This window comes from Chiloscyllium plagiosum, chromosome 22 (assembly GCF_004010195.1).
Source record: "Chiloscyllium plagiosum isolate BGI_BamShark_2017 chromosome 22, ASM401019v2, whole genome shotgun sequence".
In the NCBI taxonomy this organism is placed as follows: domain Eukaryota; kingdom Metazoa; phylum Chordata; class Chondrichthyes; order Orectolobiformes; family Hemiscylliidae; genus Chiloscyllium; species Chiloscyllium plagiosum.
This window is the reverse complement of record NC_057731.1, coordinates 19,016,936-19,033,536: the sequence shown is the minus strand read 5'-3', so window position 1 is coordinate 19,033,536 and position 16,601 is coordinate 19,016,936. Positions and strand designations below refer to the sequence as shown.

General features: G+C 38.9%; 1 protein-coding gene across 1 annotated transcript in view; it reads left to right on the top strand.

Annotated features, from left to right (window-relative positions):
* Positions 1-16,601, top strand: part of LOC122561112 (adhesion G protein-coupled receptor A3) — a 522,394-nt gene that overhangs the window by 473,953 nt on the left and 31,840 nt on the right. The window contains exon 16 of the mRNA XM_043712551.1: positions 2,352-2,475. Coding sequence (XP_043568486.1) covers positions 2,352-2,475 — 124 coding nt within the window. The remainder of the gene's footprint in view (positions 1-2,351; positions 2,476-16,601) is intronic.

Here is a 16,601-nt window from a genome sequence, read left to right as displayed (position 1 = left end):
GAGGATTTTTCCTTTTGAGGGAGAGACTAAAACTAATATAGTTCAAGTATAAGAGGTCTCCCTTTTTAAGGTCAAGATGGGGGAAAAGCTTTTCAACGAAAGGATCGTTAGAGTGTGAAATTCTCTTCCCCAGAAGCTAGTGAGAGCTAAATCTTTAAATTTATTGAAGACTAAGTTAGGTAGATTTTGAAAGACGTGGGAGTAGGGCTTGTGGGAGGCAGACAGTAAAGTGGAACTGAGACCAAGATTCTTATGTTCCAAACTATCAATTCCATTGCTTTGAACTGATTTCATGCTTGAGGTCCAGAGAAAGGAAGTCCATTATGTCATTTATTATATTTACAGCATGCTGATATTTAGGTCAAATAAAACCTACGGTTTACGTGAAACCATGCTACGCCTGGAACTCTTTCAAATTCAAATTCATCTTCCAAACTTTCAAGACAGTTGTGTTGCCAGGGCAGTGGAAGATTGCAAATGTTACACTCGCTTACCCCCAACACTCCCACTTCAGACAAATTAACAGATTAACCTGACAATTTACAATTCAGTCTGCTTAATATGAGTGTGAGGGAAACTTGATGAAACCACAGTCTGGCAGAAGAATCAAAAGAAGCTTGCAAAAGGCAATTGAATAAATACTTATTCAATTATAAAGAGAGAAAAAAAACTGTAGGTATACAGGAAAGAACTAGTAACTGCAATTTACTGGATTGCATTTCAAATGAGCAAGCATAAACTTGAGGAATTGAATGAGCCCCTTCTGTGCTTACTAAACTCTGATTCTGTAAGCACAGACTGCTTTCAACCTGAATAAAAAAACAAAAGAATTGTGGATACTGTAAATCAGAAACAAAAATAGCAATTACTGGAAAAGGTCAGCAAGTCTGGCAGCATCTGTGAAGAGAAATCAGAGTTAACGTCATTGGACCCAAAACATTAACTCTGATTTCTCTTCATAGATGCTGCCAGACCTGCTGAGCTTTTCCAGTAATTCCTATTTTTGTCTCTCCTGTAAACCTTCCACACAGTTCATTTTCATTACACTTTTTGCTTTGGAGAGGTTCTAAGAGATGTTTATGTTCACTCAACAATCAACACAAACTGGAAATAAACTTTTTGAATGTAATCATAGGCAGCTTAATTAAATAATTATGCTATTACCTTGAATATCTGGAGAAATTAGTAGCAGTTCAAGTTCAGCTGATGTCTGTTGACTGTAAAACTTAATTAGTTATAGCTTTTTCCCATTGAAAGCCTGTTGCCTCTGCAGGAATGTGAGAAACAGTTCTTTCTTAACTTATCGTATATTTAACAATTCTGTGTTTCATAGAACCTTCATAACATTAAAAAAAATTATCTTATTCATGATAAAGTTATCCCCAGAATTTGCTGAAGGTCATCAGTGGCTAGACTGTTTTACCTGCACTTCACTCAATCTAGTCTATTGCATTTGCTGCTCATAAGGTAGTCTCCCCGACAAAGTGGAAATGAAGCATAGAGTGGGTGACCGCTTTGCAGAACATCCATGTTCCGTCCACAAGAATGACCTTGAGTTTCCACTTGCCTGCCACTTCAACACACCACCGTGTTCCCTGGCCAACATCTTTGTCTCAGGCTTTCTGCAGTGCTCCAGCACACTCTGGAAGAACAGCACCTCATTTTCCACTTAGGAACTCCACAGACTTCTGGACTCGATATTGAGTTCATCAATTTTAGGGCTTGAAGCATCTTCACATGTGCTTACCCCAACGCCCACACACTAGGCCTTGTTATCACATCATCAGCTATTCCTCACCAACCATTATTAGCCACTAATTGTCCACGAATAGTTATTCATTCTCCCATGGTGATTGTTATCCACGCCATTGTATGTTCATCTTTTTTCTCTCTCTTTGAGCTCTATCCATACCTATCATTTACTCCTCAGCCCCATCCCCCACCCTATCTTCTACATAAAACCCAACACTTTCCTGGCTACCATCAGTTCTGAGGAAGGGTTCCTGGATCCAAAACGTTAACTCTGATTTCTCTCCACAGCTGCTGCCAGATCTGCTGAGCTTTTGCAGCAAGTTCTGCTTTTGTTTTGGATATCCAAATCTGCAGTTCTTTCGGTTTTTCTTTTTCATTATTATTTTTCAGTTGCATCTTTTGGAACAATAACTATTCTTAATTGAATTTTTTTTCTGTTTGGGTGACAATGAAGCCAATCATTTGTTCCTCATTACAGACAGTAAGATTGTCAGCAGTCTGAACAACTAACAGTAAAATGCCTGTCATATGTCTTTTGTTTATGAACAAACAAGAAAAGGTATAAATGCAGCTGAATCACAAATCCTTCCTTTTGACAGCACCATCCGCATTAGCAGAAAAGGCTGGCATATGTTGCTGAACTTCTGTTTCCATACTGCCCTGACGTGTGCAGTATTTGCTGGAGGCATCAATCGCACAAAATACCCAATCATCTGCCAAGCTGTGAGTATTGCATTTTGTCAAGTAATTTGAGAATTCACTAAATTGGAGATCGAATGATAGAACCTGGCAATACAATTGACTGTTACTTCACTTGAAAAATAAAATGTTGGTCGGAGGCAAGCCAGCTTCTATTATACTGTTCCACATTCCCTCCCCTTATGAAAATGTTTCATCATGTATTGTGCACAAAATCACATTATGGAGAGCTAAACGTATTTTCAAAACCTATGCCATTTCATTGTGTGCTTTTGTTTGCATGGTCTTTCAGAATCTGCTCATTGAGTAGTTACATGCAACTGCAAACTGTGCAAGATTGTATGTTCGTCTTGAAATGAAAAATAAATAAATATCTGCTCATTTCCTCTTCTGAATTTTCTAGATAAAACAAATGATCATTTGTAAAGCTATTCTTATACAGAAGTGGCACTATTCTTAAAAGATTGAAATGAACTGCAGTAAATGTTCTTCATGAAATACAGATTGAGCAATGGCATAATTGAGTACATGATTCTAATTCTAATCTGAATTAACATAATGCAACATTTCCATTTAATTATAATTGGCATTTTCTTGCATTGTCCTGGAGTATTACTGATAACTTAAAAAGGTATGGGCATCAATTTGCATATTTATCATCAAGCAGACACACATCCCCTCTACAGCTGAGCTGACCTGATTAGGACAAGCAGAGCTACATCTATAAATCTTCCAATTAATGTGAACTAGAATCTGTAAGGTTGAAACTTGCACTAATATGAAATCAAAAGTGGACTAAATGAATCTGAAATGAAATTGGTGGCATAAGCATGTAGAGAAGTATTTTTGCTCCAATTTAGGAGTGGGGCCTTCTCCATATAATGGAGAATATTTGTCATCTGTGCCAACTTGGCTTTGATTGCACATAAAACTGAATTGATCCAGCTCTTTTCATGGATTTAAGTATGTCAAAAGTAATTTCCACAACAATTTAATCTCAAACCAGTAGTGCAAACATTATGTTTGATCCATTTGGTTTCCATTTTGGTCTTTTGTCAAGGTGAGTTCTTCAAAGCATTTTAATCACTTTAAATACATTTAGTTTGAGTTTTCCTCCTGCAGCAAGCTGAAATGCTTTATTAACTAATGCCTTGTTGCATTCAAATACACTAAGAAAGTAATTATTGTAATACTCATATTAAGCCTTGCTTGTAATATTTATTATGAGTTTACATGTCTTTTATTATAGATGTTAATTGCATATGGGAGTTTTTCAAAGACTTGATTGCCATTAAGCCCATAATGTATTATGGTCATTATGCCTTTATTAAACTCTCATTTTTTTTAAAGACCGCTTTGTATTTTTTCACATATACATTTTCACTAATAACACCAGTCTTGTTAAAAATCCCATATCTCCCTTTGCTTCACTTCTGTGAGATTCAATCTGTTTAGCAGGAGTGCACAATGATAATTGATTTGAATGATGAAACAAAGTGTTCCCTCAAGACCATTAAAGCAAAAGATGTACCATATATGTTAAGTCAATGATTGACATATATGGAACTTGATTAAAATTAAATACTATGCCCAGATGGCACTATCCCAGTAATTTAATATTGTTTCCCAAAAACCTTTTGAACAAGGTAAACAGTATTTAAAAGATGGATTATTAACAGAGGATTTGATGTTGCTGCAAATTAGAACATTAATGTCTCAGTTCTTGAAACTGTTTTCAAATTCAAATCAAACAGGAATGAAAGTTTTCTTTTAATGCCAGCTATAAGGATTCTGAATGAAATTAATTTGATCATCTTCAACCCGGGAGAATTTCCTAATGCATTCTAAATTATTTTTTACCAGCTTAATTTGTGTCCCTTTTGCTACCTCAACTATTGATCTGTTTTATTTCCATAACAGTTTTGTATCTCAACTATGCTACTTCTTAAAAAAAAAATCTGGAATGAACAGTCTATCCTGTTTTTTGTAATAACCCAGCTCCTTTAGATTAAAAATCAACTTTACGCTGTTCTCTGTAATGGCCCGAGCATTTAAACATCATCCTTGTGTATATATAACCATAGCTGAAAATGTGTTGCTGGAAAAGCGCAGCAGGTCAGGCAGCATCCAAGGAACAGGAGAATCGACGTTTCGGGCATAAGCCCTTATGTATAACCATAACTGGCACAATACTCAAGTTACAGTAAGATTAGAGCAGTTTGAACACAATTCCTCTGACATATACTCTACTGCTTTAGTCATATATTCTACTGGCTTTGTTGATTGCTGCAATAATTTAACATATTGAGCAACAAATCTTCTAAGATCCCTTGTTGCCTTTCAGTTTCTTCCTTGGCTATTTCAACACCTTTGTGGCATTTTGTTTTGCAGTAAACAGTGAAGTGATTTTCATTCTACACATGTGCATGCCTGTTAAGTGCCTAATACTGACAAACAGGTGGATGAATAGAGTTCTCTTCCAAGCCTCATCCATCATCAGGCAGTGTTGTGGTTGAAGATGAGAATAAATTTAGGCAGTAAGATATACGGGAATTTTAAAGAGCAGAGATGTGGTTTCAATTCCCCTGCCCATGATGGGCTGTCCCTGGTAACTCCTGCCCCATCCATTGCATATGAACAGTAGCAAGACGGGAGATCCTGAATGTTTTTCCTCCATTCCACACTCCTTACTGCCATTTCCGGCACCATGGCTAGGAAGGTAATGTTAATGCTCCTGAACCCCAATGACTTACCTATGTGGGAGTCAGTGCCTGCAAAGGCATACAAGTGTGGAACACTATTGCTTTTCAGAGTACTTCTGTCTGTTTAACATCATGTCCTCTTGTGCTACATTGGTGATCCCCCAACATAAGTTTGGCATTTACCTCAGGACTGTGGTAGATGGTAAGCATCCCAGCAGGAGCCTGAATTGCCGATTCAATGAGCATCATAGAATCAGAGGCATGGGATGATGAGCATGCTGAGGTCTGATGCTGCCAGAACCTCGCTCGTAAATGGATAATCCTGGCCTTGGTAAGGAAAATGGCTAATTATTTCATTTTTACAGACCAAGATCCCATTGACGCTTGTTGCCTCTCTCAGAGAAAATATGTACTTTGACAAAAGGAACAACAAGAAATGTCCTCTTCTCCAATGTATGATACTTTTGATTTTAGAAGCACATAAAATTATTTCATTTAAAATAATATTTTTATAGTTCTGAAAATTGCATGTTTGGCAATACAAGTCCAGATGAGTCCACAAGTCTCAGCACAACATTGTGGGCCATTCTGTGCTGTACTTTTCAATGAATTAATCAGGTAGCTGGAAGAATTTTAGTGTTAGCTGCTACTTAAAATAATAAATTACTGATATAAATTGTTGTGCTTTAGAAACATAACTATCCATTGGCTGGTGCAATAAATTTGCTGTAATATTTGGTAACTCCTGGTTTGCATTCACTTCCTATCACCAAGTTTCTGAGTAACATAATTTGTAGTTATGTGGGAATATAAGAAATGGGAAAAACATAATTGTTCAATTTCCGTTTAGGCTGAAAAGGCACAAGTGATATATACTTCATATCTATTTTTGTCATGGTAATAGAGAATTTCTTTCATCAGTTAGAATAATTGCTTTGGTAACTTTGCAAATCCACTGTTCACTGATGAAGTGCAAAGTGAATTCTATGTATTTCTCACATAGAGACAAATAAATAATCTCTCTCTCTTTGCTACTAGTTGATTGCAAAGGGACATTGACAGAAGTTTGAGAAGAACTCACTTTCCTGTAAGGAATGGTCGGGGAAAGTTTATAAACAAAATAATAAACCTAGACTTGTGGTCTGAGAGTAAATTCAATAAATACACTTTAGTTGAAATTAACAATGTTTTTCAAATGAATAACTACATATACCTTTATCAAAAAGTGAATGGCCTCTTCCTGAAGTAAATACTTTCTAAAGCATTTATCCTTCCTGATCTAATTGTCTAGTATGCAATTTTGGATAGACTAATCAAATAAATACTCTTGAAAAAATTGGGGTTTCTTTCAATGTAGGAAGTGAAGAATTTGGGCTGAATTAATTTTACCCAAATCTGTGACCAGTTAAAATAGCCATAAGATCCGAATTGCTCTTAAGTATGTATAGAAATTCTTCATCTCTCATTCAACTTGGTCCTTGATTCCTTCCCTGACATTTTAATTAAATCATAATGAAGTCAGAACTCTGTTCATAAAACATTCCAACCTTGCCTTTAACATCATCATTCTCATTCTGTGATTACTGTTTTCTAGTGTAAGTTAACCTGCTCCTATGCTATAGCCATGCATATGCTATGCTATTTATCATACAGTAAATGTCCTATTTATAGATACTTTTAATATCATAGCTTTTAAACACTTTCCATTATTCTATAGTTTTAACAATTACAGAATTGTCCTGTTGTATCCTTGACAATTTTTAATCCATATCCACACATGAAATGACAGAGTTGTTAGCATTTTTACTATTTTCATATTTTGCTGTGAATTTGTTGTTATAACCCTTTTGGATCCATCAAATGTGGACCTACATAAATTAAATATAGAAGATAATATCCAGAAGTCGTCTATTATAAATTATTCTATATTATTAATTAAGATGGATCATGCTTGCACATTGACCTGCAGTGATATGCAGCCTGGGGAACTAAATACAGATATTGAAGCTCCTGTCAGTTCCATATCTCACATGAGATACGATTCAATTTCCATTCATTTTCTAAATCTTCTGGGTCCAAAGAAGAAGCTCCTTGCTGCTTAGTGAATTTCAGTTTTTTGCAAGAAACAAATTTTGCTACTTCTCCAGACCTAAGAATATTAGAATCTTATGTAGAAGCCCTGTAATGCTGATAGGGGCCATTTGGCTCATCGAATCTGTATCAACCTTCCAACAAGCATCCCACTCAGACTCAGCCTCATACCCTCTCCCCGTAACCCTGCACTTCATATTGCTAACCCACTCAGCCTGCACATCCCTGGAAGCTACAGTGCAATTTAGCATAGCCAGTCCATCTAATCTGCATGTCTTTGGATTGTGGGAGGAAACTGGAACACCTGGAGGAAGCCCACACAGAAACGGGGCGAATGTGCAAACTCCACACAGACTGTCACGCAAATCTGGAATCAAACCCGGGTCCCTGGCGCTGTGAGGTAGCCGTGCTAACCACTGAGCCACTGTGTCTGTGCTATCAAAAAGCTGAGGTTGAAGCTTCCCATTTTCCATGATTTAAGGAGGCAGGGAGATCTGGGGAGAGGTGGAACTGTAGTTTTTGTACTTTCTTTCAGGCAGTCCATTCCATATAATAAAACTCACCTGGTAAAATTTGTCAATCATTTTAAAATGGTGTATTTTGGTTACCATGCGTTCTGTCACTTGAACAGTTTCTCCTCATGTACTCCCTTCAAAACCATTCATGCTGAGCATCTCTAACAAAATTACTCTTCTCCCTCTCTTTTCTAAGGAGGACAATCCCAGGTTCTCTCATCTCTCCACATAGCTGCTTAAATATCTAGAGAAAAGAGAACTACCTGCAAGTTACAATTGTTGTAAGAGACAATAGAAACAATGACACGTGAAGTATGATAAATTTAAATGTAAAATGTTGAATTACTGTTTTGATTTTGATTGAATAGAATCCATGGTCTACAACCATGAGTTTATTAAATTTTAGCACTTGAGGCAGGCATTTTGCAACCGTGTGTAACTGTCCTCAAAGTTTACTGGAATCAAAGTTTACTGTATTCACAAATATCAGAACTCATTTTGAAATGCAGTTACAAGTAATGGGTTGTGTTTGTTTTGAAATTATGCTGATTAAACTCCAAACCCTTCTTAGACCAATCTTGTCATAAACTCAGGTGAGAGGCGAGTCAAAGGGGATTTAACAGTGCCCTTTCAAGGGCAAATCTCAACTCATCCCAAACAAGACCACCGATGTAAGAGTGACATAATTGGTGGCAGGCTCTCTCAGACCAAGAGTTTCCACATCCAGGGCCTCTGAGATCTTCAGGAGGCTGGCATGCTGAGTAAAAATGAGCACATCAGGCTGTTGAGCTATTCATGATGCTTGTATTGGGTGGCCAAGGGCAGGGATATAAACTTAATCCTCCAAACTATTGAAGTCTTTGTCTGTTAAGCCCAGTGAGGGTGACTGTGAATGGTTTGGGTTGACCATGGAAAGAACTCAGGATCACCAATTCTTGGCTGCATTTTGCTATGCTCGGCTCCCAGTGCTGCAGATCTTTGTATGAATCATGCCAATTGTGATTTCATGTCACAAATTATAGCAGCTTCGAGCATTTTTTTTTGTCTTCTCTGAAAAGCAGGAACCTGAATTCCTGCAAAATGAAGTTTAAAGTGAGTAACATTCTTTTGAAAAGCTGAGACAGAATTCTCTGATGATTTTCCAATCTCCCATGACGATATTAGCAGGAGATTGACAAACAGGTCTGAGAAACCTCATGAATAACTGATTTATTGCCATTTCTATGAGATTTTAACCAAAGTTATGGCACAATGTCAAAAGACTCCCAGCAGAAATTCTTGGTGCTATTCTGTTTTTGGCTTCAAACCATGAGATGTTTAGACTCACAGACCTCTTGTTTTTGGAACCTGTGACTGTTTATACCAAGAATCCTATGCATGAGGCCCCAGGAGATAAAATGAAAACCACAAAAACATAGATCAGAAATGCTGAAGGAAATTAGACTGACAAAAAATTAGATATTTATCTGCCTGGCATGCATTAAAACCACCCTTGAGATTTTTAAACATTCATTATTATGCAGTCCAATAGTGACAAAATAATCTGATTTTATGATGTTAATCGAGGAATAGATATTGGCCCAGACACCAGAGATCATTCCTCTGTTCTTTGTTTTGAAGTAGTGCCATGGGAGCTAATCCAACTGGACCTTATTCCCCGTGAGTCATTGTTAGAGGTTCCTAGTCTCAGAGGTAGTTATTGTAAACTATACTCTCAGTGAGTCAGTGCCAGGGGATCTGTGCTCCTTGTTGAGAGTCAGTGCAGGAAGCATTGTAACACTGTACCAAATGGACATGGATAATCTGGATGGTAATTATATTGGGCAAGGGAGATTGTCCTTTTAAATTTACGATAAGTGGGAGAGGAGCAGGCATTGTAACACAACCACACCCCCCCCACCCTTTCTATAACGAGACAATTTAGGTTTTTGTAAGCACATTAGAAATCTTTCCAGTACATGTTCCAATTTTCAGTAAGGTTGCTAATGTGGCACAGTGGTGGTAGTTAATCTCTGGGCCAGAAGTTCCAGATTCAAGTCCCACCTGCCCTGGAAGCCCAGGTATTTTCTAATTTACCTGCTGGGAGATGTTATCTCAGACCTCTGGAGCAGTTGGGACCTGACCCAGGCCTCCTGGTCCAGAGGTAGGGAGACTACTGGAAAACCAGGGGAATGCCTGGAAGCTAATGTAAAATATCCAAGGAAGTCAATGGAAACCAATTTTTAGCAGCTGCCTGGTGTCAGACTAACTGCATGAAGGCAAGAGCCATATAATGAAGACAGGAAGAGTCCAAAAAATATCTATCAATAGCATGTATTCAAGCAAGACTGAACATGGGCCATGGTGTTGCGAACTCAATTCAGAGATTTGGGAGCAGCCAGAGCATCTTGATTGTAACAAAGATTCATTTTCTGAAATCCCTTGTAAAGCCGATGACAATGTACGGCTCTGAAAGCAGAACCTATCAAGAAGAGTGATGAGGCTCGAATAAATGAATTCGAAATGAAGTGACTCAGAAGGACGTGTGTCACGGACAGTCAAACAGACAAATGACTGGGTTCCTGTGAAAGCTGGTTTTCAGGAGAACTTACTTCAGGCAGTGATATCAAAAAGGTCACATACTGTAGGCAGGCCATGCAAAAAGGAGAGTATTTGGGGGGAGAAAAAGGCACAGCACCTGGAATTCATGCACACGGAATACCTAAATGAAATTGATGTACGATAAAAAATGTGGACTGGCCTCCCTGTGGGATAAGCAGTGAGGGCAGTGGAGGATAGAATACAGTGGAGAAATATTATTGAAGTCTGGCCAGTCCTCTGAACAGGGATAGGTGAAAGACCAGTCAATCTGTCTACATCCAATTATATTACTTTTATTAAATTAAGAATTCAAATGTGTAGCTTGTAATTTTTGGAAGCTGATGAAAATGATTGATTTTAAAAGCTATATATTTTTCCAAATATATCTTATTGCCCCACCATATTTTATAAATTTATACTCCAAAATTGAACAAATTTTTCAAAGTCTGTGAGAAGATTTGTAGCATGAGTGCCATGCCTCTAGGAATTTCCTGGCTGTTCTCTGTTTGGCTTGTCCTATAATAGTAGTGTTGTCCCAGTCGAACTCATGTTGCTTGTCATTTGCGTGTGTGGCTACTAACTGGTCGTGTCGTTTCGTGGCTAGTTGGTGTTCATGGATGCAGATCGTTAGCTGTCTTCCTGTTTTTCCAAGTAGTGTTTTGTGCAGTCCTTGCATGGGATTTTGTGCACTAAATATACCGACCATTGCAGCGTCAGCTGGAACTGACAACCGGAAGCGGCAGATTCAAACCGCTACAAATGCCGGAGGAAAGATCACAGAAGCGCTTCACAGGAGGCTCCCAAGCACTGAGGATGTCACCTAGACAGGGGACGAAACGTCTGCAACACAAATTCCCAGCTCGGCAAATAGAACCACAACAATGAACAAATTTTTTTTTGGATTGCGTTTTCTATTTAGAGAACTTTAGATTGAGTTCGCTATTTAGGAACCCTAAAAGCTGACTAATCTGGATAAACATTGTCAATTTCTTTCTTCCATCATCCATAATCATGAAACATTTGCCAGCCTTGTTTTCTGATACTCCAGAATCCAACCATATGTTGTATGTGGTTAAACAGCTCTAGCTTTTGACTCATTGTGTACAATTCCTAACGAATTAAAAGCCTCAAGTCTTAACTTTCCCTTTCTACTGTTCTCACAAAAAATATTATTTTTTCAGCTTCAAAGTTACGCAGAGTCATGACTTACCATGTATCAGTTCTGAAAAACATCTTGGAATGTAACAGGCTTATATCCTAATTCTTCCTATATTCCAATTCATTGTTGATAATTGCACAATTTTAACTTAATCTCCATTTATCCCAATGAAATAAATGATTGCTGTTGTATCTCTACAAGCCATGTACCATTTTGCCCTATATTTTCATGTCAAGTAAAATATGGGGATTTTCTTAAGTTTTGCATATTTATTGATTGAGTGACATCCTATCTTTTCTTTTGTGGATCTACCAGCGCCCAGATATTTTTCAACATTGTTCTGTAAATCAATGACAGTAAAATTGTGCTTTTTGATATCAATCATTTTTGACCAACAAATATAAATGGGCCAGATTTTCCTGTCCCAAATGGGGACAGAAACAGGAGCAGGACTTTTAACCTGCCTGCTCCAACATCAGCACTCCTCCTGTCTCAGCTTGGACCTGCATGCCACCTCCTATCCAAATATGGTTCTGACCTTTGGAAAATCCCACTTCTTAACAGGCCTGTAGCAGAGATGGATTTGCAACTCGAAATTGAAACCATCTTTGGACTTCTGCCTCAAACTGGAGAGCCTTCTCCTTATTAGGACAGTAAAGGATTTGAGTCATCTTGACATTAAGTCTGAGCACTGCATAATTTTAAGGATGGCATGGTGGCTTAGTGGTTAGCACTGTTGCTTCACAGCACCAGGCACCCAGGTTCAATTCAAGCCTCGGGCAACTGTCTCTGTGGAGTTTGCACATTCTCCCAGTGTCTGCGTTGGTTTCCTCTGAGTACTCTGGTATCCTCCCACAGTCCAAAGATGTGCAGGTTAGGCGAATTGGCCATGCTAAATTGTCCATAGTGTTAGGTATAGAGGAATGGGTCTGGGTGGGTTGCTCTTTGGAGGGTTGGTGTGGACTTGTTGGGCCGAAGAGTCTGTTTCCACATTGTAGAGAATCTAATCTTATACAATTGCTTTTGGTATCATGGCAGTTTCAGCTTTTAAATACTTCTAATCAACCTGTTCATCCATGAAAAAACACACATCCGGATCAGGTAGAACCTGAACCTGGGCCTCCTGGTTCAGAAATAGGGACACTACCACTGTGCCACAAAACCACTCCCCTCCTATAATTTTTAAAAAACTAATGTGCTCTGTATCAACCTGTTCAGAGATGTTATTATGTACCTCTGGAATAGACAGGACTTGAACCCAGCCTATGCAGGTTAAGAGGAAGGCACATTACCTCTACACCACAAGAGCACTTCAATTGCTGGATATCCCCTGCTCATTATGAGCAACACCTTGAATGATTGTCCTCTTTACACAAATTATTTTCAGCAGCTGACCTGTATTCCCAGAATCAGTGCTTTGGACCTGAACTCATTGGATAAGCAATTAAACGTGTGTGGTCACTGAAGGAAACAAACTGGTTAGAATTTATCAAATTTATCACCAAAGTGACCTATTCTTGAGCAATGTATTAAGGTCAGTTTAAAAAAGAAAAGAAAATAGTAGATTGACTGCAGTTTTCCATTACTGTTAACTGAATAAAATTCTCAGTTTTGTGGTTCAAAAGCCAATTTTTACAATTTGAATAGAGTTTCATTCATTTCAACAAAACAGACTTGAGTTTGCCCTCATAGCTTCAGCAATGTCAATCCCAAAAAGAAAATTCCATGCCTCTTACTTGCCATTTAACTCTTTCTATGCAATATCTGCTTTTATATTAGTGTAACCCAGATTACATAACAACGTCTCTCTTTCCCCCTTGGCATAAGAACTGAATCTGTTGCTTCCAAACATCCCTTCAGGTGATCTGTTTTAGAGGCAGACTAAAATTGTTACGTAATTGTCATAGATTAGAAAAATCCAGATAGAATTGGACCACTCTGAACAGTGATTCAGTCCTTACTTTCAACAGGCTAAGAACAAAAATGTTTGTGTAGATGTACATGTCCTCATTTTAGCAATTCCCTTGCATTCGCACAACAATTTCATCTGGTTGACCTTTGCCAACTGTCAAGAGAAAATGTGGAAAAGATTAACCTGATTGACTTGTCCATGTCAAGTATCTTAAGAAAATCTAGTATTCATTACCTGTCTATGATTGTGATGTAACACCAATTTTAGAGACAGCTACACAATTGGGCCATCTGGCTGAACTGTCCAATTCCTTCAAGGTTTCTTAAGGTATTTATTAATCTAATAACTCAAAATCCTTCTTCCTGACAGGAACTGTCCAGAGCCATTTTTGAACTATTTCATACTTTCTTGATCTACCTCTCTTGGTGATAATTTGTACGTGTTTATCATTCCTCTACTGAAGATTTTTCTGGGTTTTCTCTCATTTTTCACCTTCCTTGCTATTTTATTTAATGTTTTTTTTTGTCAACAACCTGACATTGCCTAAACTAACTTTCTGATACAGTGACCTGAATGTTCCTGGTCCAATGGGATAGGGTGAAATCTGGGAGAGCTAACAATCTGGATGGGAGAGCCAGTGGAGTAAAGCCTAACACCTTCTCCCCCGCCACAGCAGTTTGCCAGCTGAGGCCAGTCCAGCATCATGGGGCCCATATGAACCACTTAAACCACCAATCAGGTGCCACTTCCTGCCCATGCAGGCATTTTAGTGCATCAAGAGGACCCGCTGCCATGTGTTCAAATGCTGAGTTAAACCTTGGCAGCCTCCCAGTGTGTTCAGGGCTGTGCCCTTTTTATGGATGTCCCTTGGCCAGGATGGCATTCTCAGTGGCTGTGGCCAGCTGCTCAGCAACAGTGCTTCTGTTGCAGCCTGAAATGCATTGATTACAGGCCTGCCTGCCTGCTTGCTTGTCCCCCCACCTTTCTATAACCAAAGGCACTTTGCTTTGAGAATGTCTCAGTATGAGAGACCCCCCCATCTCAGACACTAGTAACACTGGTACTACTGAGCTGCCAGCATTAGACCAATGTCTCTTGTGGTGGGATAAGATCTTCAATGAGATAACAGCCATGATTGTCCTGCTTTTCCAGAGGAGAGGTGGCTCCTGCAATGGGAGAAGGTGGACTTGATCCCCAGCATGAGAATAGCTTAACAATATAACAGCACGCATACATGGTCTGAAAAAAATGTCGATCTGCTTTCAATCACTGCGAAAAATTTCCATTCTCAGCTCTGCTCCCTGCCAAATTCACTCATTCCAGTTTCAGTCTCTCCTGCTTCTAATTAGTATTCCAAGTGTTCCAACTCTATTCCTTCCTTCACTCAATAGTTTTTGAAGCTGCACCAATCTAGATCTCTTCCATCCACTGTTTCTGTTGCAACCCTGAAGGAAAACACAGTAATAACTGCTGAATGAGGCATGCCGATCTGCCTTATAGATTTCAAAATGGAGCAGCTGTGCAAATGGCACATTAATATTTTTAAAAATGTTGTTTTATTTTTACTATTTTGCTCCTCTAGGATGTAACTCTCAATGTGCCACTTCTTTGAATTTCACATTGTGCTCTGTGTTCAGGTCATTGAGGGGTGCAGAATATAAATCTTAAAAGCAAATTGGAAGCACATAGCAGGATCTAATCTGCCAAATCCAATCTTAGAAAAAAACGAAAGAATTGTGGATGTGGAAAATCAGAAACTAAAAGCTGAAATTGCTGAAAAAGCTCAGGAGGTCTGCCAGTGGTGGAGGAGAGAAATCAGAGTTAACATTTCGGGTCCGGTGACCAGAACAAAATCGAAGGTTATGTTCCCTTTTTAAGATTTTAGATCAGAGTGGTGCTGGAAATGCACAGCAGGTCAGGCAGCATCCGAGGGACAGGAAAATCAGGATGAAGGGCTTTTGCCTGAAATGTCGATTTTCCTGCTCCTCGGATGCTGCCTGACCTGCTGTGCTTTTCCAGCACCCCTCTGATCTAAACTCTGGTTTCCAGCAGCTGCAGTCCTCACTTTTCCCTTTTTAAGATTGTCAACAGTAACATTGTGGAACTGGCAATGCTGGTCAGCAGTATATCCTCTATTTTTCTTATTTCAGAGCACAGTCCTTTTGTGAAGAAATGCAGTAAAGAGGCAAACATATGTATGGCCTCTGCAGGATTGGAATGTCAGCTCGTCAGCTTAGAGGAAGCATTGCTTCCCAGCCCCCCCTAGAAAAAGAGGCCAACATCAACTTCTCATCCCCTTGTACCCAGACCATATTGAAGTCCACCATTTAATCTTAGTCTCCATTGTGCTATCCCACCTTACAATACATTGACCCGGAATCCTGCTCTAACTATTCCCAATTTTAAGTTCTTACCATCACTCCCCCATTGTAGGTTTGGATTGTATGACCAGTCCCTGATCAGACTCAAACTTCAGTCATTTTTTAAACATTCAGTCAACTTATGTTTTCGTGATTGCAGAATTTATTGGTACTGTTGAGATTTGATAATATCGATTCACTCTGTCACCACTTGGTGAAGAATTGAAGGCCATCATATCATAGCCATTGCCAATTCCCTGAGCAGACCTTGCTCCGGATCTGTCTCCCATTCTGGCCCAGATCTCCTCCTCCAGTCTGTCTGGTGCTAGCAACATCCTTGCCTGATTAACAACCCCATATCAAAGGTTTTGGTGGTACATTTTATGTTCTGGTCTCCATCATCTTGTGAACTTTAAACTTTGATGAAAAAAGAAATGGAAGGCAAGACAAGAAACAAAGTGAGACAGCATGTCAGTGACAGGAGACAATAAAGACAAGGACTTGCAGGAAGGAAGAAATAGCATAACCTTCTACGAGATGCCCCCCCTCATTCTTATAAAATCAAGTGAATGTGGTTCTAATTCATCTCTCATTTCTCTCCTCAAACATGAGTCCTGCCATCTGAGGAAACTGTGTGGTAAACCTTTGTTGCACTCCCTCCAGAGTTAGAGCATCCTTCTTCAGATAAGGTGACCAAAACTGCATACATACTACAAGCATGGTCTTACCAAGGTTCTGTACATTATAACAAAACATCCCTGCTCCTTTTGCTATGAAAGTCAACGTACCATTTACCTTCATAACCGCTTGCTGCATCTGCATTCTTATTTT